Source organism: Artibeus jamaicensis, unplaced genomic scaffold (assembly GCF_021234435.1).
Source record: "Artibeus jamaicensis isolate MK-2021 breed Jamaican fruit bat unplaced genomic scaffold, CSHL_Jam_final contig_851, whole genome shotgun sequence".
Taxonomy (NCBI): domain Eukaryota; kingdom Metazoa; phylum Chordata; class Mammalia; order Chiroptera; family Phyllostomidae; genus Artibeus; species Artibeus jamaicensis.
In genome coordinates, this window is record NW_026521986.1 from 10,242,820 (window position 1) to 10,266,953 (window position 24,134).

Below are 24,134 nucleotides of genomic sequence, written 5' to 3' on the forward strand. Positions count from 1 at the left end.
CTTTGTTTATTCTTTCATTCGGGTTATATTTCTTTGTCTCCTCAATTTGGCAGCCTCCCTGTGTTTGTTTTGGTATATTAGGTAGAGCTGCTTTGACTCGCTGTAAAAGGCACCCCTCTGGATGAATGTAGCTTCTTTAAATCCTTTGTTGTTGGAATTCTATACAGTTCAATTTTCTGACAGTTCTGGGTGTTGTTTCAAGATTTAGTTGTAATTCCCTTTTGTGATTGCACCAGGAGGCAAAATGTGTCTATCTACACCTCCATCTTGATGGGAACCTCCCTAATAACTATTGACACTGACCATCTTTTCATGTGCTTTTTGGCTATTTGTTTATCTTATTTGAAGAAATGTCTATTTAAAGCCTTTGTCTATTTTTAAATTCAGTTACTTGTCTTTATTATTGAGTTGTAAGAGTTCTTTATGTATTCCAGATACAAGATCCTTATAAGACATGTAATTTACAAGTATTGTCCCCCATCCTTGGGTTGATTTTTCACTTTCTGGGTAATGTCTTTCAATGCACAAAAGTTTTAATTTTAATGAAACCAAATTTATCTACTTTTAAAAAACATACCTAAGAAACCATTACCTAATTCAAGGTAACAGAGATTTACTCCTGTGTTATAAGAGTTTTATGGTTTTCACTTTTACATTTAGATTGGTGATCCACTTGAGTTCATTTTTGTACATGATGTGAGCCATGTACAAAATCCCAGCACTATTTGTTGAAAAGTCTGTTCCTTCCCACCTTAAATTGTCATGGCACCCTTGTTGAAAATCAGGTGACCATAAATATGAAGGTTTCCTTTTGGACTTTCAGTTCTATTCCATTGTCTACATGTCTATCCTTATGTCAGTGCTGCATTCTCTTTATTGCTATAGCTTTGCAGTAATTTCTGAGTTTTCCTTTTCCTTTTTAAATGAATTGTGAGATGAGTGTTTTTCTGCACCCATGTGTGGGGACAATGCCAACTGCCATCACTAGGAGAGCGAGGAGATTCACAGGGACCTATAGCCTGCACTGTGCTTTTAAGTTTTGTGACAAGTATCAGTGTCCTTGGTTTGGTCTTTGCAAGGGAAGGGGAGGATGGGGGAGAGAAAGGTGCAAATACAGAGTGATTAGAAACTCTCTAGAATCACTAGAGAGCTCTCTACCTTTGGCATGCTAATATTTCTTCTTTGAATCTATGAGCAGGGAAGAGGTTTCTTTTTCAAATTAGAAACTGGAGGTTTCAGCAAGTCGTGATGCCTTAGAGAAGTATTGCTGCCTGTGTGAGTCAGGCATTGGACTGGGCTTCCTCCTCTCCCTACATTGACTTAGCCTCTGGTCATTAAGTTTCTGAGCACATCAAGATTTGAAAAGATGTAGAAACAGGAGCCCTGGTGAGCACGAGCTAGCTGCCAGCTTCCCACGGGGGCTCTACTTCTTGCCTTCCAGTGGTGGTCTACATGACATGTAATTTGCAGTGAATATACAACCTCAGTTATGTTGCTATCAAAGCAAACTTTAAATTTGTAAATGATGCCAAGGACAGGGCCTGATTCATCCCTATACAGAAAGGACTTGTCTAGCAAGTGACTCATCTAATCTCCTGTATATAGTGGGAGCCACCACTCTTGTCTTTTCAGTGAGAGACTGGCACCCCCCTGGGGTCACCCATCAGGTGCCGACATGTGCATTGAGATGCTGGTGGATGGAGCGTGCTTTGTGTCAAGGACACTGGATCCATTGTGTCTTGTTGGGACTTGCCTACCCTGATCACTGCTCAGTCCTACTCTTTAATGGCTTTTCTCCTGCTGAATGGCTACTGAGCATCCTTTCCCAGGTTGCCTAGCCTCATTTGCTTTGGAGCAAGCATGCAGTGTCTGGGTGCTCCCAGGGGGCATATACTCTGGTGAGGCTGTCCCCACAGTTGGTCTATTGTGGAAGTGAAAGAAGCAAGCTCCAGGAGGTACATGCAGCTGCTCTTCTGCAAGGGGGTGTACTTGGTAGGGAGGGAAGGACAGAGGACTGCTTCTCTGGCCTTCCTGCTGCCTGTGGGAATGGGGAGGCTCAGTGATGGGAGCTTTAATTGCCACCTCTGCTGTTCTTTTTCAGATAACACTTACTTACATAGCACTTACTACATGCCAGGCTGTTTTACATGTCAGGCACTTTAGTAAATGCCTGATACATATTAACCTACTCAATCCTCATCATGACCTGTGAGGTATTCAGTCATCAGTGTGACTTATGACACTATTATATGCCCATTTTGCAGATGAAGAAATAGAACCCTAGAGAAGCTGACTAGCTTGCCCAGGGTCACACAGCTTGCAAGTAGTAGAGTCGGGCTCAAACCTAAGCATCTGGCTGCAGAGTTCTTGGCCCTCATCACTGCTGTCTATGCCTCTCTAAAAGACATTGCATCTTTTAAAGTGATGGTGGCTATAGCAGAGCCAGAGGGTGGGGACTCAGGTGAGTAAAGCTGGGAAATTATGTCCCATGAGGAATATTCAAAGCAGCCAGAGATGTTTGATTTGGAGACTGGAAGAACCAAAGGATGAGGGGTATGAGTGGGAGAGATGACCAAAGAAATACAGGAGCGCCATCTTTGGATGTCTGTCTGTGGATGACAGTAGTTTTTTAATGAAAAGCTGGCCCGGGATCACTGAGCAAAACATATAATGACTCAGATTCTGACTCAAAATACGCAAGAACATTTCACAAGTAGAGCAATTCACAGATGGAGTGTCTGTGATGCAAAGAGGGCATAACTTTTTATCCTGGGAAATGGGTAAATGGGGACCACATGGCCCTGAGCCTGGGGTGGGGAGGCAGTGCCACTGCCCTGGGGAGGAGCTTATACTGAAGACTCCTGGGAGGTAACTTGCACACTTCTTAAGATTTAATGAGATGGTAGCTAATGTTCAACCAGGTGGGCGTGCACACAGTAGGCCCACAGCAAACACTTACTCAGGAACCATCCAGGCACAGCCATTTATACCCACATTCAGGCCTATTGCCCCTGCACTGTGTGTGCATACATGTCAGGTGACCCTGCAGGTCAGTTTACTCAACTGTTTTGCAAAATTAAAGGGATCGGATATTTTTCCACGTCATAGTAGAGATGTAATAGGAACATGATAGGGAGGTACAAAGGCAGGAAAGCTGAATTAAATGTGAAGTCAGATACAGGAAGCCAGAAAGAGCTCCCGCCTCCTGCAGGCCACCCTTGTGCCAGCACCAGCCAGAGTTTCAGGGTTTGGAGCTAAACTAAGCTCTTACACAAGAGGGACTTTTATTGGGCATTTTTTAAAACATAAGAACATATTTGATTCCCCTCCACCACCATGGAAATAAAAGTGAATGAATTAGGTATCATATTTGCTCTTTACAAAACCTGGGCCATTCTAAGCAGTAAACAGAGGGCCAGGAGTCAAGAAAATAAAGCCCATTGAATCCCTGAAGCCCTGATACCCAGATTTCAAAAATATCTTAAGTGTGTGTTGGGTGGGGGAGATGGTGTTCATACTCTTTGGAAAATACAAAAAAAAAAACACAAAAAACCCAAACAGGTCTTCATCGTGTACTTGGAAGCGTGGTAGTAACACTGACAATTAACTACTAGTTATAAATTTCCACCTTACTCCTAAGCAGCAAAAGTTCAATTTAGAGCAGGGTTGTAAAATCACAGAATTTTGGGTTAAAGGGGACCTCATCTGCTTCATCAAGTATCTGGTTCCTCTTCTCCTTTCTTTCCCTACTGTGCCCCAATCCAGGGCTCAGGTTCCACTGATAGTTTCTCACCAAGCGGTCATCTAACTTTTGCTTGATTGCCACCAGAGACAGGAAGCTTATCACCTCCAACAACAACATGCATAATTTATTTTGGGACAGTTTAGTTGGAAAGTTTTTCTCTACAATGACTTGAGAGCTGTCTTCCTGTAATTTCCATCAGATGACCCTGGCTCTAGCTGGGGGACTTTGTAGAATCCACGGAAATCCCACTTTCCACAGAAAATTTTGAAAACAGACACCATTATGTCCATGTGCAATCCTGTCTTTTAGCCAACAAATATTTCTTTCTGCCCTGGCATAAATCCTTAGTTCTATCACTCATTCCTATATCATAGAAACTTCTGTCTCTCCTTCCTCCTAGCCTCTTTCTTCTGAATTCAATACGGAGTGCCCTTTCCCAAACTGGAAACGAGGTTTTGGATGTGGTCATAAACAGGCTGGGGAGGAATGGGACTGGCTCTCATTTTACACGCACCTCTCCTCTAATATGGTGTCAGCAGCCACATCATACCATCATCCATTAGAAAACACAATCAACAAAGAATCCCTTATTTGGGAGGATTTGACATTGAAGAGTTATCCCGCTTCCCTGTCCCTCCTCCATTACATTCTGGAGGATGACATTGATACCGTAGAAGAAAAATCCCTCATTCCTTAGCAGACAGACAGTCCTCCCTAGGCCTGGCATGGAGCGGGGGACAGTGTTTACAGCCAACAAGGATAGCTATGCTTTGAAGCTTTGGCCTCCCTCCTCCCCGCACAGGGGGAGGGGGAAAGGATGAAGTCAGTGTATGCTGAGCACCTACTCCTCACCCAACACAGTTTTAGATGCTTTATCCAGGGTTGGGAAAAGGTAGGTGTACCATTGTGAGTACACCAAACAGTTTATTGTTGTATTATTATTTATTTATTATTATATAATTTTCCATATGAACAACTCTAAGCCTACTTTTGCCTCCACTGTGTAGATCTTACTTCATTCTGTCTTCTCAATGACCTTCAAGGTGGACACCATTAGCCTTATTTCATAGATAAGCTCAGAGAGGTTAAATAACTTTACCAAAGTCACACAGCTTATGGGAAAGAGGGTATTTAAACGTAGGTCATTTTGGCTCCAAAGCTGTTTTTCCTCCTGCATCTTGTTGCTTCTGAGCCAAACCTGACCGAAGATGAGGAGAGCATTTGTGGGATAACCTTTCCCAAACTGAGGACAAAACATGCTCATACACATTAGACCAGAAGGGACTCCATCCCTCCCTTCTGCCCACCCCCAAAGCCTTCCAGCTCTCCCCCATGGGTGAAATCACCCAGGAAGTTAATGCTGCCATCACTAGATCCATGAATTAAAAGACCACGTGTCATCAAAACTCCTGGGCTATAAAAACTGGAAAGCAATGTGGTCACAAGGCTCCTTGTTCGCACAGTGCCACCTAGACATTTTTGTACTTGTTTTTTGAGTGTTTCATGATAATTGCCAGAAAGGGTGGTGTGAGAAGTTTCCTTTCAAATAGTGGCTCTTAAAGGGTGGTCCCTAGACTGGCAGCCATGGTGTTACCTGGGAACCTGTTAGAAATGCAGATTCTCTGGCTGACCCCAGACCTAATAAATCCAGAAACTCCATGGGTGGGGCCCAGCCCCACAGGTAAATCTAACCACACCCAATAAGCCCTGTTCTCCTATAGCTTCTGATGGAGAGACATGTTCTGGGGACTTGGAGACCCAGTCTTCCAGCAAGAGCCCCTGGCACCCCTGGGAAATACAGCTTCTTAGAGTTTCTGTAGGGAATGCTGACAAAGTGAAAATGGGTCTTCTCTGGAACAGAACGATCAGCTAACTTTCACTGTGCATTTGTCTAATCTGAAGACTCTTCTAACCAATTTAGAGCAACTGGCTGATTAAAAATAAAAAGACAGCCTCATATTTCCCACCGCCCAAAGAGACATAGCCACATGCCTTCTGCTTTTAGTTTAACTTTTTCCTTAGTAGGAAATGTTCAGGTACATGGTATTAGTCACTTCATCTCAAGTTTGGTGGTTGCTACTAAGGATGCTCAGTCAAACCTGTCTCTTTGCATATGGTTCACATTTTCTATTTTACAAAAGAAGCACAAAGAAATGGGGCGGGGGAATAAAACCACCGGGTGAGAAGAGGCCATGCCTTGGAGGGAATCCCAGTTGTCAGTGAAGGTCTGAGGCAGTTCAAGACACATTTTTTTTTTCAAACAAATACAGAGCTTGAGAAAGTGTTACAAAAAGGCGGTGGGGGCCTGCTGTAGGTAAATTATTTCAAGGATAATGAATGAAATGAGAGCCTGATACCCAAACTATAAAAACATAGGTCTTCGAGAAGCAAAGAAATGTGCCAGGGTCCTGAGCTTCATTATACTGCCTCTTTTTTTTAAAGCAAATTTCTGAGAACATTAGTACAATGAAATGTGCCCCACACAAAATTAAGGAGGGGTCCCACAGTTAAATAAGTTTAGGAATTACTACAAATGATCGCGTCCCCTCAGAACAGTCACGAATTGATTTAAGGCTCTGAGGCGTTCCGCTGTGGAGACCTCATTTAATTTCAGTTAACCCAATACTTCCAAACTTATTTGGCTAGAAAACCTCCACATCCTCGATAATTCCCGGTCACACCTCATAGGATACCAACTGCGTTCATCAGTGTATCAAAGTGGCAGAAGCGAAGGAGCTAGGAACAGAGTAGGAAAGTGGGCATGTGCAGGAAGGACCGGTCTCCTAGGGAAGCAGGGGACTCTTCATAGGAGGGAAAGCAAAAGTCCAATGACAGAGAAGGAACTTTGGGATGTGCGGTCTGACCCCATCTGAGAACCACCCTCAAGAACACCCAAAGGAAGACAGGCCTACCATTGGATACAGCAGAGGCCCCCGTGTGGTTCCCCAAATAACTCCAGGAAATGCCTCACTGGAGCTGGAGCAAAAGCCTCTCTTCCAGCTGCCTCCTTGATCTGAGTTATTTGTCCCATAGCCTCCTCCCCCCCCCCCCCCCAAAAAAAAAGAGTTCCATGTGCTGGAGATTACAGGCACAAAGAGGCAGTCAGTTCCCTCAGACGCCTGCATACCTGCTCCCTGCCACAGTGAGGTGCTGGTGATGAGGCTGCCTTTCCCCCTCTGGGCCTTGTTTTCCTCCTCGGTAAAATGTTTGGGTGTGACTGGGGATCACACAAGTTTTCTCCAGCTGTGTCTGCTCTGAGATTTTATGAGAGTCTGGAGATGGGGGATTGGAAAACCTACGTTGATATGAACTAACTGTGACACTTGAACAAATAACCTCTGCTCCCTGTGCCTCTCCTGTGGAAGGTGTGCACCCAGGGCAACTGAGGCCCAAATGAGATAATGCACAGATCACCGGTGGTGATGGAAGGCCACTGGAAAGTGCAGTTGAAGGTGGTGGTCTCCATGGGAGGCGTGACACCTGTGGGCATTGCTGTCTGGATGTGTTTGTCTTCTCTGTTGGTTGCGGTGCCGTCCTCCAGTCACTCCCAGACGTGCTCTGTCCCGGGAGCCGGTGTTTGCTCTGTTCTTCTCTCCTTGACACTCACTCAACTACATCTGCCAGGTGTCTGGGAGCTGGGCTAATGTTGAGGCTTAATAGGCTTAAAATAATTTCAGATTTTGTCTTAACCTGGACAGAACTTGACTTGTAGTATATCACTGGGCGGTTTATTCAAAGGACTTCAAGCCAAAAATCTTAAGTATATGAGTCAGAGATGAAATTTACTTGCCTAAGAACACACTGTTTTAGAGTACCTTTAGGAATACGGGTTACGTTCAACAGTATAGTTACACAGAGACTGACATTACTTGAGTTGATGAACAAACACAATTTGTTAAGGAAGGGTCCATCAATTGACATTTCAGCCTTCCTGGGGTGTTCCACAGTGGGATCTGTTCCTCTGGGGCCAGAACAGCGCAGAGTTTTGAGAAGCACATGGTGGGATATAGAAATGGCCAATTAATTACCTTGTTAATTCCTCTTGGCCCATGTTCTCCCTGTAGATTACCATATTTTGCTGTGTATAACACGCACTTTTTGGCCCAGATTTTTGAGGGAAAATTAAGGATGCACATTATACATGGACAGTACTAATTCTGTATCTGTATAAATGTTTTTAATATTTATTTATGCTTATGTGTTGAAAGTGTAACTTTAGAAAGCAGTGATGATATCTGTATGCAAAATAATACCCTAGAATATGATAATCAATTTTGTTTCTAAATATAAATAAATAAATAAATAAATAAATAAATAAATAAATAAAGGAATTAAAAAATTAAAACGAAAGATTTTTTTCCTGAAAGTTTGAGCCAAGAATGTGGGTGTACATTATATACAGCAAAATATGGTAATCCAAAAGTTGATTAATTTGTGGCTGGGGATGGGGAAGGTAGAACAAAGAATAAATAACTGATTTATTAATTCAAAAGAATAATTAAGTTTTCAGAGAAGGAGGCTAACCTAGGTGGAATTTACACCCTGATACGTGTGTACACTACCAATTCTATAGAATTGATATCCTGATCATTTTTCCGCTGGAAGCCTTACTTCTCTCCTCTGAGTGCAATGACACTGTTGCTGTATAACCACCTTCCCTTCCTGCATGAAAACTTTTTCAGACTCTTTACTGATTTCGCACTGCCCCCTCCTCTGTGGCTGGTCAGAATAGGATGGTCTTTGGTTCCCATCAGAGAACCTGGCTGTGCCCTTTTTGGGTGCATAGATAGATTGCTTAAAAATAACACAATGATATATAGTGTAGCTTAACTGGGTGCTTAACTGTGTGAACTAAGTGCTTTATTTTCATTATCTAATTTAATTCTATCAACAATGGAGCGAGGTAGGTAGGTATTATTATCTCCCCTTTTCAAATAGACTTGGGCAGTCTGAGACTCGGTTCAACTGAGAAGCTGTTCGAGGCTGCAAAGGGTTAGAGAGTCAGGGGTTAGGTGGTGGAAAGGTTTGCGAAGGATGGAGGGCTGCAGTCTGACTTTATGGACACTGCTTTCCGTCTTCATGTCACTTCTTTTTCTTCAAGAAAACATCTTGAAAACTCCCTGAGACAATTTACAAACACCCTTTTGATTGGAAACTGTGGGTTGATTCACTTGGGGCTCTTTCAACGAAGGAAAGTGACTTTTCTGGGTGACCCCTGTACCTCCTGCAGTCTGCTGCCCCTCCCCTGCAGCACACCTGGGGCAGGTGTGCCCAGTTCTGTGTGCTCCAGTCCCCTGAGGCAACGATTTCTCATTTGGTTCCAGTTTTCTAGGACTTGGAAGCAGCTCCCAGCCTGAAGATTTTGTAATCTGGAGTCTATTCCTTGGAGCCTGGTCCAAGGGAAATGCCGAGGGCCCTAGGGAGAAAGGGTCTGTGTTTGGGCCTGTGGGCCTGGCTAGGGGCTAGGAGGTAGTGTCCGGGTGTCCTCAGGGATACAATGGACATACTCAGTGAGCACGTGGCCCTTGGGCCCTGCGGAGCCCAGAGGTCAGATTATATTCCTGGAAACAAAGCTTTGAGCTTAAGCTCTTAGTCATGCATTTAGTTCTGTCCCCACTAGCCTCAGAGGGGGCTCTGCATTCCTGGGAGGAGGGAGCTTTCCATCCAGCAGTTCTTTTCGGCCTGCTTGACCACAGTGCCCAGCTGTATGTAACAGGCAGCACTGGGCCAAAGGCACTGGCTTGGGTGCAGGGCTTGGACAGTACCATCCTCAAGGAGAGGGAGGCTGGCCTTGACCATGGGAGCCAAGGGGCCTGGGAGTGAGTCAGTGTGGCTGCCCAGCCCCAGGGACAGGTTTCCCTTGAGGTGATTATTGGCCAAGGAGGAGAAAGCAGCCAGCCAAGCCCTATTAAAATTCTGTCAGTGGCAAGAAATCATCTCTAGGAACTCTCCCCTGCAGGGCTGACAGAGTCTGAAGGGGTATAATCCAAGATTCCAGCAGCGTTTCCCACCCAAGCTTTGGGAGATTACTAGGGGAGCAATGGCATGGGAGCAGGCTGGCTTGCCAGGTATTTCTGACACAGAGGAGAGCAATGATGGCCACAGCCACCCTGCATCCAGCCATCACCCCTGCCCGGCACTGGACTCACACTGTTTGTTTACCTATTCAGAGCATTCCAGGCTTGGCCTCATTACCCCCATTTTATAGATGGGGCTCACAGAGGTAAGTCTGTAACTGGCGGGACCAGGATTCAAACTCAGATCTCTCTGGGTTTCCTTCTGTTCCACCATTGTGCCTCCTCAGAAGGTTGCGCTGACCTTGTGTGAGCATCTGGGGCAGTGACCCTGGCCAGGGGAGTGTCCCTAGGACATGAAGTGGGAGTGGAATGTGGCGTTGGGGTAAAAGGCATTGAGTATTATTTCCTTGCGTGGACAGGAGATGTAAATGCCTCTTTTACACACAGAATCATACTGGTAGGAACAGGATGCCCTCCACCTTGTTCTCGTCCCGATTCGGGGGTTAGGTCCACGGGGAAACAACTAGTTTGGGATCCGCACAAACATAGAAGCCTTCCTCACTGATAACTTCTGGGCGGAACCCAGGCCCTCAGATCTTTCTTTTACCTCTGGCCTCTCGGAGACCTCAGCGCTCAGGTTGTTTGCTATTATTGACTATCCTCCATTTCAACATGTCTTTGGTCCCAACAGGCACACTTCCTCACACTTTAATATCTCTGCAAACTGGCACACGTCTTGTCAATGAGGTCTACATTTGATGTGCTGGGGCTGTTTAAATGCATGTTACGATTGTAGACTTGATGGAGACCAAGATTGAGAAAATATGATAATTTATACATTTATTCAACTCATCAAATGCTTACAGTAAAAGTCAGGCATTATGCTAGATGCTTAGAATACAGAAATAATCTCTATGTTGTCCCTTGCCTCTGGGAGATCACATTCTAGGGGGAAACAGACTAGATAGAGGAGCGGCCATAGCTCTTTGTGATAAGGGCTCTGAATTTGGGAAACCAGCATATGTGGGGGACCAGAGGAGGGAGGGAGGGAGGGGAGGGGGGAAGCCAGGGCCACTGTGCAGAGAAGGTGTATCGCCAAGAGGGTGGGAATCTGAAGGGATTAGGAGGGGGCTGCCACGGGCGGTGGAGCGTTATTCCAGATGGATTGAGTAGTTGGAGCAAACTGTAGGACCATGAGAAACCTGGATGTGCTTGCAAGCTTCAAAGGGTTCACTGTGGCTGGAATGGAGAGTATGTGTGGAGACCTAGTGTACAATGAGGCTGGGGGAGCAGGTAGGGGCAGATCAGGGAGGGCCCGAGTGCTGTGCAATGAACAAATTTGCACGGTGCTCGAGGTCCTGCAGGATCATAAGTTTCATCTCCATCCTGAGTCTAGCAAATCACTCAGGGTTTCAAGCAGGGGAGCGATGCCCTGATTTGTGTTTAGGAGCTCTGTAGAAAGTGCTGGGAAGAAGATGGCGGGGTGGGAGGAGGTGGATAGAGTGGCAGCAATTGCAAAGAAGGAAGAGTTACCTGAAGTGAAGCAAAGACTCGTTTTCATTTACTGTTCCCAGACAGGGTGGGCCCAGTCATGGAGGCTTGAACAAGGTTGCACAGTGGTGCAGAGGGGCACCTAGAACCTGCAGGCACGAGTAACCTTGTTCTTATCTTAATCCCAACACATGTGCTCTTGTCTCAGGAGGACCACCTGAGCAATAGGCAGGCAGGTGAATGGATGCTGGGAAACGCTGGGAAAAGAAGAAAAGCTTAGCTCTTGTCTCTGCCTATTAAAGAAGGGTCATATCAACCTACAATGGTGACATTCTAACTGGTACTTGCCCAGTTAGTTTACCAATCAGAATTTTTTGCAGTTGGATGGGAGTGTGCTTAGGGGGGAAATGTGTCAGTGTCAGTGAGAACTATCACAGGAAACACATATTGGATATATCTAAGTATAAGGTATTTGAAGTCAAAAGTCATAAGAAAGCAACGGATACATTTCTGTGGTTTCGCATGGGAGTCATGCAGAAAACATAACATACCAGGGATGCTTTCGAAGGGGTGGGAGCTGACTGCTGATATTATGACCCGAGACTTACAGTTCTTTCCCTGCTTTGACTTCTCTGTGCAGGTGCAGTGCCACACTTACACAGGGTACTGCTGGTGCGTCACCCCGGATGGGAAGCCCATCAGTGGCTCTTCCGTGCAGAATAAAACTCCTATATGTTCAGGTACTGCAGAGAGGGGCGGGAAGGAAGGAAAGGGTTGGAGAGAGACCCTTGGCTGTCTTCTGCCTCTTGTAGAGAAGTTTTTGAAAGATTGGTGGTAAACCTGAACCATCCCCCTAGTGAGGGAGGGTCCCTCTTAAACACGCACTTGCTCTGCAGTCAGCAGGGCGATAGGGGCAGTGTATGCCGGTGTGCGTGTATTTATTAGTCTTTAGTATTTACTGGGTTTAAGGCTCTCTTCCCCAAGTGCCAGCTGTAACCCTTAGAGCATGGCATATATTAGAGATGGCATCTATGTTTTTAGCTTGAACACTCTGGTTACTGGTGGCCCTGGGAGCACTGTATCGAGGTGGCATCAAGGCTACATGGGAGTTAATCAAACATCAAAGGCTGTGATGATTGATGAATGATGTCTGTCACGAGCACAGAAGGGGAGAGTGGTGGCCTGTGTGCCATATACTTGCCATCCCTGAGCGATGTACTGTGGAGTAGCAGAGAATTTCCCTCACAGTGGCCCTCAACTCTGGCTGTCATCAGCGGTGCCCGGGGAATTTGAAAGAACCCAGGTGTTGTCGCCCCTCCTTGCAGATTTTGACCCAGTAGGCCTGGAGTGAGACCTGGAGCCCACAGGTTCATGAAGCTCCGCGGGTGTTCTGATGATCAGACAGGTTAGGGGACCACAGCTCACAGCAACCGTCTAGGTCAGCCCCCGGCAAAAATTAAGCCTTTCCTATGTCCAGTTTTATAAGCACAGAGAAATTTTGCCCTCAGGTCAACTTCATGGCACTGAGAACTGTGGATTTGCACAAGCCCCACACTTCCCACTTAAATTAATATTGGAAGGGACTTGAGAGTCACTCCCTGAATCCACCATGCGGTTCAGCCCTCGCTAAACACACCTCATCCCACTGTCGGCTGCTTCATATTTCTCTATGTCTGTGTGAGTGAGGTTTCATTTATTTACTAATTTTTCATTTTCAAGTACAAGCAAAGTGTAAAACATTGATCTAAAACCTATGGGAAATTCCGAAGGCTAGTAGTCCTGCTATCCTAACGTTTTTCCTTTTTCACAAGATGTATTCATTTTTCCACTGGCCCTGCTATATTAAAGGGAGAAGGACGTGGGAGGGGCAGTGCCTATCTACATTAGGAAACCAGGATTTGCAGGCTAAAAAGGAAAGTTTACTTTATTTGTGGTTTACATGGAAACTGGAAACCTTAATTGGGGATGTTGAAGGGAGGGGAGGGAATGGGCCCTCCTTGCAGATGACCTGGAAAGTTTCATTTAAAGCAAACAAATGCACTAGAAACAAGCCATGCAGGGTAAGATAATTGAATTCTCATAAAATCAGCCTATGGCAAAGAGGTATGGCGTACACTGGGAAAAATGGGTTTTTTTTTTCTTCTGTTGGCGGGTCTTCCTGTGGACGAACTGGCTGTGCCCTGCCTGTGTGGGCTTCCTGGAGAGACAGGTGCGTCAGGCCTGCAGGATGGGCGCGCACGGCACCCTAGCATATGCAGGGCAAAGTGTTAGGCCAGACACACCTACCACCCCCTCCTTGAGGAGCAGCCCGCTGCATCTAGAAAATTGTTTCCATGCCTCAGACTAGTTTGGCCCATTCAAGACAATTGGGCCAACAATTTTCTACTTACTGCACATGGAAAATCGCCGATTTCCTGCCCTAACCAGCAAGGGATGTCAATCACTGCATTTGCAGCAAGAGGGGGTTTCTTTTCAGTTGGCCCCGCTGAGTGAATATGGCTCAGAACATGAAGCTGGTGAGAGTGGGGGAGATGGGGGAGATGGGGAGTGGAGGCGAGGGGCAGTTACTGGAATGTTCAATGAGGGAGTTATATGGATGTGGAAGTTTGTAGAAGTCTGGTTAAGACTATTGCCAGGGAACATGGAAATTATGGTTCATCTCCACAATGCTGTGATATCAGTGACATTGACATTAAACAAACCCCACTCAACACGTGTGTATGTACTAACTTTGTATATAACGTCCCTAGATGTGTATACTATGCATATACATAACCATATGCTCATAACATCAAACTTTGCCAGCTCTGTGAAAGGAACCAACCACGATGCATTCTGAATGTCTGTGTTTTTGTTTCCCGTCTCACTCAAGGTTCAGTCACCGACAAGCCCTTGAGCCAGGGTAACTCAGGAAGGAAAGGTGAGTAGAGTTTTATGCTTTATCTACATGTTTGCTTCTAAGGCCAGTCCTAGCAAGAATTCTTGGACAAGATGGAAGGAGCTGGGGTGAAAGCTAAAAGTGCCCGGCAGAGAAAATCTGTTCTTATTCTGTGTTTCCTCCCAGAAGCACTGGAGGTAAGTAAGGCTCATCAGTGGTGGGGACCAAGCTCCCAGAATTTCTGAGGGAGGCGAGTGAGTGTAGGGCACAGAGCTGGCAGGGACGCTGAGAATCTTGGCGCCTAGGAAGTTCAGTCCATCAGCTTACCAGTGTAGCCAGCACTAAACCAAGAAGGATAATGGAAGTAGGCATGCTCAGGTCTGCCTTGACTCTCTTATTTTGGAAACCTGTCTGAGCATTTTTCCTCTCATGGCTTCTCCTTAATAATTATTCCAGCTCATCCAGATTCTCTTTACTAAGACTAGGCTGGTGTCATGTGCTTGCAACCTTTGCAGTTGTAGTGATGAAATTCTTAATTATTTTGTCTTTGAACCTGTTTTTTAAGTACATTAAGTCAACAGGACAGTGAAATATGTGTGCGAGCAGAAGAAATGTGTGCAATGCCCCCACCTGCCTCTGACGTTGGCTCCCATGTACACACAGCTTTTGTGATGCATGCTGGGGGTTTTCTTTGCCTAGAATAACAGTAAATAGCAAATCCAAAACACTGCCACAAGTCAAGAGAGACACTATGGAAGAGAGAATAAAACTTTATTTTTAGTGTCTTTAGTGACACTTTTCCCTGCTTTTTGAACAAAATGCCTTTTATTTTCATGTCCTACTAGGCTCTACAGATTATATATACCCTGATTAAGGCATTTGTCTGAGTGCTCTTTCGTGGGCCAGCAGCGTGCTGACCATAATTCCTGTGTGGCAGACACTAAGATTCACTACTACTCACCTCTAAGCGACATGCACAGAGAGAGCTGTAGTCGCGTAGAAAACAACTATCAATTTAATTGCATGAGAAAGCAGTCCAGAACCCCCATTTTGAGCACTCAGGTAAGACCCAGACAGGGACCTTGGCGGAGTCTGAGGTTTCCCACTTGACTTTGGGCCTTGGGAACTTCTTGCTCGTAAGAGCCCACATGATAGTTGGATCTGCAGAGGATCAGAGTGAGGTACACACACTGTCACAGGGAGACCAAGGCGAGTGGCAAGGTCACCCTTCCTGAATGCAAGCGATGAGTGTCCAGAGAACCTGCTGCCCCTAAAGGCAGGTGCTCCAAGAAGATGTGGAAGCGGAGTATGGTAACACCATCACCCACTAAAAAAGAGGGGCCAGCAGACGAGATGGGCTGTTCTCCTTCCTGTGAGCAGGAACGAGTAAGTGGGTGAGACAAAACAAATGCCTCTCCAGGCCTTTCCCAGGACAGAGGAGACAGCCACAAGTGTTGGCGGCTTCCTTTTAATGAAAGAGGCACGTGTTTGTTTCTTTCTGCAAAGGCCTGAAGTCATCCACACTGTGAATGGCGTGTGTCTACAATTTATTTGGGTTGAAAAACAAAGCTGCCTTCCATTGTGCTTATTGCAACTGGAGTCTTCACATCATGGCCTTTATTTCTGGGCATAAGGTACTGGTGGTAGAAAAAAATTAATTGGCAATCATGCAGAACTGACTGCCCAGATTTTCCCCATGGAAGGGAACTGAGAGCATATGATGCTGAATAAAGCGCCCATCCCAGGAAAGGCCGCCCATGGGTTTGGGTTTGGGTTCTTCAACTGCACAAAGGAGTACTCTTCAGGTTGATGTGGCTTTGCGCCCTGAGAATAACAATAAGAATCAGACACATGTCATGGCGAGGCCTCGTGGAATCACCTGGAAGAGGACAGGGGACCTGATTCCTCCAGGGATGGTGCAGGGAACAGGGGGTAGAGTCTGAAGTCTCATCTCGGAGATAAGTTACCATCAATTTTCAGTTCTTTGCTCTCCTACTCAAGATGAATTCCTCCCTCTCAGATGGTTCTTCTGAGGCTTCCTCTCTAGTGAAAAGGCCTTGGGAGGTGGGGGGGCGGTGCAGAGAGGGATGCTAGGGCTCACTCACCCCCGGAGAATTGACTTCTGTCAGTGGGCTCACTTTCCTTCTGCTTTGGAGGATCAGTATAAGTGCTGGCCCTCTTCTCTTTGTCTGCCATGGGCAGTGCAGTGAAAAGCAGTTTCGGGCCACCTGGAGGAAGGGCCACCTGAAGCCACACCTGTCCAGGAAGCTGAGTTTTGAATGGGGACAGGGTGCGAGAGGGCATTCGTAATATCCTGTGTTGGCCCGCTGAGGTCCCTCTTTCAGCTGCCACTTAAGAATGGAATGTGCTCCAGAGGGCAGCAGGTGGGAAGACACAAAGGCCCCTTGTCTGAGCTTGTGCCCACACGTGGGGTCTCCTAGAAGGCATCTCCAGAGAGCTGGAGCTCACAGCCCTGAGGCCGGCCACAGACAAATGCTAGGCCTGGCCCTCGAGCAGGGTAAGGGGTACAGCTGGAAAGGAGGTGAGGCTGGAGGGCTGGGTGCGTGAGTGGTGGGGTGGGGGGAGGAGCAGACCCAGCCTATTCTTTCTCCACTCTGTTGCGTTTGCTCCTCTGAGGAGGCTGGAGGGATCGGTTCTCTCTGCCTGGAGGGAATGAAAAGGCGTATTGTGCAATGATGGAGAGTCTGGTTGCCAGCCAGGAGTCAGTGCTCCAAAGGAGAGGAGAAAGGCAGAGCAAGAGGAGGCAGGGCAAGGAGGCCCGGAGAGATAGCGGGAGGAAGGGTGGAGGGAGAGAGGCCAGGCTGTAGCTGGTCACAGCCGGCTGGCTGGGACAGGGTGGCCTGGGTTGTTGAGGCTCCTGGGTCCACAGGTGTGGGGCCTGAGGGGAGAAGGGGGGTCAGGAGGGAGGGAGGTGCTGTTATCTTACCCAGATGCACGTGCTGCTGTGAGGGAGAGGGTCAGAACTTCAGACTATTTATTTAATCCCTTGGAATGTCCTTCCCTCGCTCTGATCTTTGGGCCCCTTGTGTTTCACGAACCCCTTTACAGGCACATGTGTGGTAATTAACACATGCAGTGTGGGTCCTGGCCATGTGTTTGAGTTTCAAATATCCATTGATCTGGGGTGCTCCCATCCTGGCCACCCCTCCCCTTCTGCTCCATTGGTCCTCGCCCTTGAGAAGCAATGGAAAGGGTCTGCGTGTGTTTGGAGGGTGGGGGACACATGTGCATCCACATGTATTTTATTGAGGCTCCAGAGGAATGTCAGAGCAGGGGAACGGGCCCCGAGCAGCCCCTTAAGCTTTGATGATCTGCTGCCACTAAGCCAGCTGAAGGCTGCAGAAGTTGCAGTAGAGGTGAATTTTTGGTTTCAACTGAAGGAGTCTGAAGAATGGCTGAGAAGCAAATGTCTTTGGAGACCATGAATTTATCCCGAGTGGCTTTGCCTGGCTGACCAGGACTTGTGGTTTTTCCCGTGGTGCCTTTTTGGGGGGTCTTGATGATAATGAATGTGTGTGATTTGAGGAGCTTTCAGGTTAACTGAACACAGGCAGGACTGGTCCTGGTCTTCATTACTTGTAAGGTACCAGAGGGAAGTTCTCAGCTTCCAGCAGGGTGATGGGGTGTGGGGGGGTGGCATGGTGAAAATGATTACATGAAAAAATAAGAGGAGAACATTTATAAAACGATTACTGGCAGTTGTCTGGGAGTTGTTTTCTTCTGAGTGCCCAGGATTTTAGAGATTCTGGGGTGCTGCTTCTATAAATGACAAGTGAAAGCTTGGGGCCATCAGGAGTTTTCTGTGGGTTGCCCTTTTCCTACTTGTAAGAAGTCTGGGAGTTAGCCATTTAAGGAAAGTGAGGTGAAAAATTAAAAACATTGGCAGACTTTGCATGCATTTTTTGCATGGGCTTCTGTGTTTGTCAAGCCAGTCTTGGAAAGGGGCTGAATTTCCAAAACCCGACCCACTTTTACTTTGCAGAAAATGTGGTTTTGTTTTTATCATTCCCTGGCTGTTCCATAGTATGTGCTCTAGGTAAAGAGTGAGTCACAGTCATTTCCCTCTCTTTGTCTCTATCTTCAGAAATTCTCATGGAGGCTGGTCTGCAGATTGGTACCAACTTGCAAATCTTGTCACTCAAGTGATGGACTGGGCAGCACCCTCAGTGGGGCTGAGGGGTGTGCTTAGGGCAAGGGTGATGGATGGCAGGCACCCCAGAGGAAGTGGGCCTGCTGAACAGAGCTGTGCCCAAGCAGCTCCAAGCCCATGAGAGGCAGCTCTTTCCTCCCTGCGTACATTTTGCTGCTGCTCTCTGGTGCTCTGAGCCACCCTGACCAAGCCTGGCATATCCGTGTGCCAGCTTTGCAGAGATTAGTTGAAGAAGGGGTTGGTACAAGTGTGCATAAGCGCTCATGCATGCTCCCTCCTTCCCACAGTTCAGTTCTCCCCCAGCTTGGCTCCACCTACTCAACCCCCTGCCCTTCAACTTAGCCCCTATTCTGGAGTCTCCAAAAGGAAGCTTATGCATGGAAGATATGAAATTAAGAGTTTGAATCCCGACCATATTCCCATTTCCAAGAACTAGAGAAAAAAATGGAGTATAGTGATCTGGAAGAGCCTCCTAAGTCATAGCTTCTTATGTATCCCTAGTGTTATTGGTAACCAGTGATGTTTTATTTGGTTCTTTTATTCTTTAATTCAGCAAATACTTACTGAGAACTTACTGAGAGCCAGGCTCATTAGAGTCACCGAGAATCCTGTGACAAGTAAACTGGTAATACCCCTGGCCTCACCTTGTAGAGCTCACTTTCTAATAGCTCAGTATCTTCTTATAGAAGTTACCTTCAGGTACAGGGAAAGCCTCCCAAGAGAGCATGGGCTTCTAGACACTAGGAAGCTGTCACTTCTGCAGGAGACAGAGGGCAGGTGGATCCTCCAAACAGCCCTCATTGGTAGCTCTCAGGGCCGGAGCCTCTAAGGAAAAACTTTTGCCAGAGGCTGCCTGCCAAGCTGAGCAGGGCCCACTGGCAAGTTCTTGGTCCCTCTGCCTTGTACCTTTATGGGGCCCCTGAAGTCCAGGTGAGACAGTTCAGAGCTTGTCAGGCCACTTGACTCGTGAGTTCAGTTCCAGGTGCAGCACAGGAGCCTGGAGGGATGCAGGGATTACGGGCTGTGGGGAAGGCCTCAGGAGCACCGCCGATGCCCTGTCTCCAGCTCCAAGCACCAAGCAGCTCTGCTGGTAAAGGCTGAGGAGTTATCGCTCTTGGGCCCTATTGCCCCAGTTCCGTGCCTGGTGAAAACCAGCTGTGAGATTCAAGGGCTGCTTGTTCTAAAATTTATATGAAAAAGTAACAAAACTAGAGCAGCTAGAACAAATATTTAAAAGAAAAATAAAGCAAGAACTATCACTCTGTATATTTTTTAAACAACATTATTTTAACATTTTTTTCTTTTATGACCCTTTATAAATTTTTAGTGGGTGCTTCCCTTTGTCCTTCAGAACAAATACTGTGACCTTCCCCCTTTTAAATGATTGTTCCATTTTCTCTTTCTTTTTTTAAAGACTTACTTGTTTAGAGCAGTTTTAGGTTCACAGCAAAATTAGGAGGAAGGCACATAGGTTTCCCCTGAACCTCTGGCCTCACCACATTTGTAGCCTCCCCACTAAAATCTCGCCAGAGTGCTGCCTTTGTTACAACCAATGAACCTGCATGGACACATCGTTGTCACCCCAAGCCCCTAGTTTACATTGGGTTCACTCTTGGTGTTTGTTCTGTGGGAATGAACAAATGCATAATGACATGTATCTACCCTCACAGTATCATACAAAGTATTTTTGTTGTCCTAAAAATTCTGTGTTCCATCTATTCATGCCTTCCCACTCCCTCCATTATGCCTTGACCACTGATCTTTTTATTATCTCCATAATTTTGTCTGTTTCAGAATGTCACATGGTTCAAATCATAATACTCTGTTTGATTTTAAGATTATGATGCTGCAGTAACCAAGACAGTGTGTTACTGGCCTAAGGACAGACATACAGATCAATGGAACAGAATAGAACACCCAGAAATGGGCCTACTTACTACACAAGTATGGGACACTGTTTTTGGGCAAAGGTGCAAAAGCAATTCAGTGGGGGAAGGACACTACTTTCAATAAATGGTGTTGTAACAATCGGGCATCTATAGGCAAAAATAAAAGCCCCAGGACCCTCACACCTTATGCAAAAAATAATTCAAAATGAATCTTGGACTTCAATGTAAAGAGTAAAGCTATTGAAAGTTTTAGGAAAAAAAATAGGACAAAATCTTCAGAATCTGTAGCGAGGTGAACCTAGAGCTTTGTTGTCTTAGAACACCAAACACGTGATCCAAAAATTTTAAAGTTTTGATCAATTGTTGGGCTTAATCAACATTAAAAACTTGCTCTGTGAAAGATCCTGTTAAGAGAACAACAACAACAACAAAAACCCACCTGCAGACTGGGAGAAAATACTTACAAACCATATATCTGACATAGGACTTATATCTAGAACATATAGAGAATTCTCAAAAACTCAATAGTTAAAAAACAATTCAATTTAAAAATGGACAACATATGTGACTGGACATTTTGCCAAAGCACATAAGTAGAAGGCAAATAAACACACAAAAAGATGTTCAACATCATTAGCCATAAAGAAATGCAAGCTAAGACTATAATAAGGTATCACTACACATCTATTAGAAGAGCTAAAATTTAAAAAAACATAGGAACAATACCAAATGCTGGTGAGGATGTGGACAAACTCAGTCTTTCACACATTGTTGGTAAGGAATGTAAAATGATGCAGCCACTCTGATGAATACTTTGGAAGCTTCTTTAAAAACCGAACATCTAAACATACACTTACCATATAATCTAGCAATTGCGCTCCTGAGCATTTATTCCAAAAAAATGAAAACTCATATCCACATGGAAGCCTGTACACAGCTCATCACAGCACCTTTATCTGCAAGCGCCAAAGATGGAAATAGCCCAAATGTACTTCAAGGGGAGAAGCAAACTGTGTTGCATCCACACCATGGAAACTACTCAGCAGCAAAAAGCAACAGACTGTGGACATGTGCAACAGTGAGGATGGATCTCAAGGATATCATGCCAAGTGAGAAAAGGCAAATCTCAAAAGATCCTATACTGCATGATGCCATTTATGTAACATTCTAGAAATGACAAAATGATAGTGATGGAGTTAGTGGTTGGCAGGGGGAGGGATGAAGGGGAGGAGGGGAAGTGGGATCCGATGGGTAGTGCAGCGGAGACCCTTGTGATGGAGCAGTTCTGAATCTTGGTGGTGGTGGTGGTCCCATGAATCTACACACGAGTAAAACTGCATATAACTACACACACACACACTCTCAAATGAGTGCATGTAAAGCTGGTGGAATGTGAGTAAGATCTGTGAATTATACCAGTATCAATTTCCTGATTTTGCTATTGAACTATGATGATACTAACTATATAATTATAAGTTACTCATATTATCACCTTAATGATAAAGATGTTATCAGTGGGGGAAACTGGGTGAAGGATACATGGGACCTCCCTGTGTTATTTTTGCAACTTCCTGTGAATATATAAGTGTTTCAAAATAAGTTAAAAAAATTAGTGAAGTCTTCTGTGTGAACCCAGCTTCTCCTGTCTTCCTCTCCCTCCTCTTCCTCCTCCACCTCCTCTCTCTTTCTCCCTCTTCTCTTTCACTTCTCATCTACCCTTTTCATCAGCCATATGTTTTTGCTCTTATTCATGGAAATGTAAAACTTTAGGATGTGGACACTGCTTGCAGAAAGACAGTTTTGAGCTTGTTTTCACTTTTGGGGTGAGGGAGTGTGCAGGTGGGCAGACGGAATGTAAAACATTGATCTTTTGCTCTGGAAAGAACCCAAAGTGCAAAGATAGCATCTCCTCTCAAGGCTCAGAATCAGGACAGCTTGCAGTACATTTCTGAGCCTCGCTGGTCATGGGACGTGCATCTCAGGAAATGCCAAGGTTGGCTAACATTCCATTGCTCTCCCGGTGTGATTCGGGCCAGATTTTTAAGGGACTTTTACAAATAGGCACAGCTGTCTCTTTATGATGCTCAGAATAAGTGATCTTGGCTCCCACAGTGGATCCCAGAGTCACATGTTGAGGGGGATGGTGGCTTTGGCATAAATGTGGCCCCTTCAAAAGCAAGAACCTACCACACTCCTACCACACCATGCTAAAGTTTATCTTCATGTCTTTTGGAAAGATGGCTGACGGAGGCCTGAAAGAACGTAAGTGAGAGTGGTCAGTGGTGGCCACGGTCTGGGCAGAGCCCAGAATTGAAGGGGACTTGGGATCATTGAGAGACCTTCCAAATCTCAGGATGGGGGTGGTGGTTTCCTTTTTCCCTCGTTCTCCAAGACTCCTCAGTCTTGAGACCCCAAGAGATGCCATTAATAAGGATTCCTCCTCTGGCCCCTTTGACACATTTGCTTTTGAAGGACCTGGAAGAGAAAGCTCTTTGTATGTGGTCAGAATAAACTCATTGTACACCCAAACAATTAACTCCTCAATGGACTTGCCAGACCCTTGAAAGCCCCGTCCCTGCTTCCCTGGACCTCTTGGGCTCTATTCAGTCCCTAAAGCACACCAATGTTTTTGGGTTTTGTTTTGTTTTGTTTGTTATTCTGAAAAGTCTTTTTCTGAGAATAGTCAGAGCGGATCGACATTGTCTTCAGCCCGGCATTTATCTCCACTCGCCAGCGAACGTCAATCAGAAATCAAAAAGCCAAACAGAGGAGGCTTTGAACGGTGTCATCGGGGGTCGAAGTGACTTCCAGCTGTCTGTGCGTGGGCCAGGCCTTCTTGCAGGGCAAGGAATTGTGCTGTCACACAAACCCGCTGTCTGTACAGGCTCCCAGAGCCTGTGTGGGGGCTGCAGCTTTCTGGGGCTGCACCTGCAAGGAGGCGAGTTGGGGGTGGGGAACACTGGAAGGCCATACTCCATGACTCTGGGCCTAGGCAGTTTCCAAGGGGGCTCACTGCCTCTGGGGCCTTGAGCCAATCACTGCCTTACTGAGACTTAGTCTCTTTTTGCCGGCCTGGTGACTTCCTCTGCCCTGCACGGTGGTGAGAATAGATGAGCAAACCCACCTGCCAGACACTGCTGCCAAATGTGGTAATGTTGTTGTTGTTGTTGATCTTGACATCATTCTTCAGAAATTCTTTCAAGTGTGCCTTATTTATTTCTTTAATGTTTCCAAATTTATTTTTTTCTCCCTAGAAGAAAAGTGAAAACTTCGAATTGGCTTTTTTTCAATGTTTTATCCACTTCACTTTGGCCTAGACTAGAAGCGTGTGGTGGTAGGTACGTGAAAGAGAAATAAAGTCTTGCTAGTTGAGGTCCGAAAGAATCAAGCATGAATGTCAAGCATCAAATTATCATATGCATGTATGTGAATGAGGTTCAGATATATTTTTCTTTAAAATACATGGAAAAGTCTCCCCCCAAATCAAGAATCGCTCAGATTGTCCAGCAGCTGCTCCCTGGTGATTTCTCTGCCATGACTTTGACTCTCCCTCCCCTTTTGTTTTAATAGCTTTGTAGAAGTGTACTAACATACCGTAAATTCACCAGTACTCACTGTCAGTGTACGATTCAGTGAGTTCAGTACATTTCTGGGGCTGTGCAACCACTACCAGTGAGCAATTCCTTCACCCCCCAAAAGAAACCTTGTACCCATTTAGAGGTAAACCCCACTCACACCCCCACCCCCAGGCCCAGGCAACCACGGATCTGTGTTGTCTCTGTAAATTTATCTTCACTAGGCATTTCATGGACATGGACTCATACAATGTATAGTATTTGCCATCGGCTGCTTTCATTTAGTATAATGTTTTTGAGTTCCATATACATTGCCACATGTATTAATAATTCATCCCTCCTAACTACTGAATAATATTTCTTTATAT

General features: G+C 45.7%; 1 protein-coding gene across 3 annotated transcripts in view; it reads left to right on the plus strand.

The window, feature by feature from the left end:
• The window catches only part of SMOC1 (SPARC related modular calcium binding 1), a 136,080-nt gene that overhangs the window by 71,794 nt on the left and 40,152 nt on the right, over positions 1–24,134 (plus strand). For all 3 annotated transcript variants that reach the window (XM_037127255.2, XM_037127264.2, XM_037127270.2), the window contains exons 4-5: positions 11,894–11,993; positions 14,126–14,173. In XM_037127255.2, the coding sequence (XP_036983150.1) occupies positions 11,894–11,993; positions 14,126–14,173 (148 nt within the window). The remainder of the gene's footprint in view (positions 1–11,893; positions 11,994–14,125; positions 14,174–24,134) is intronic.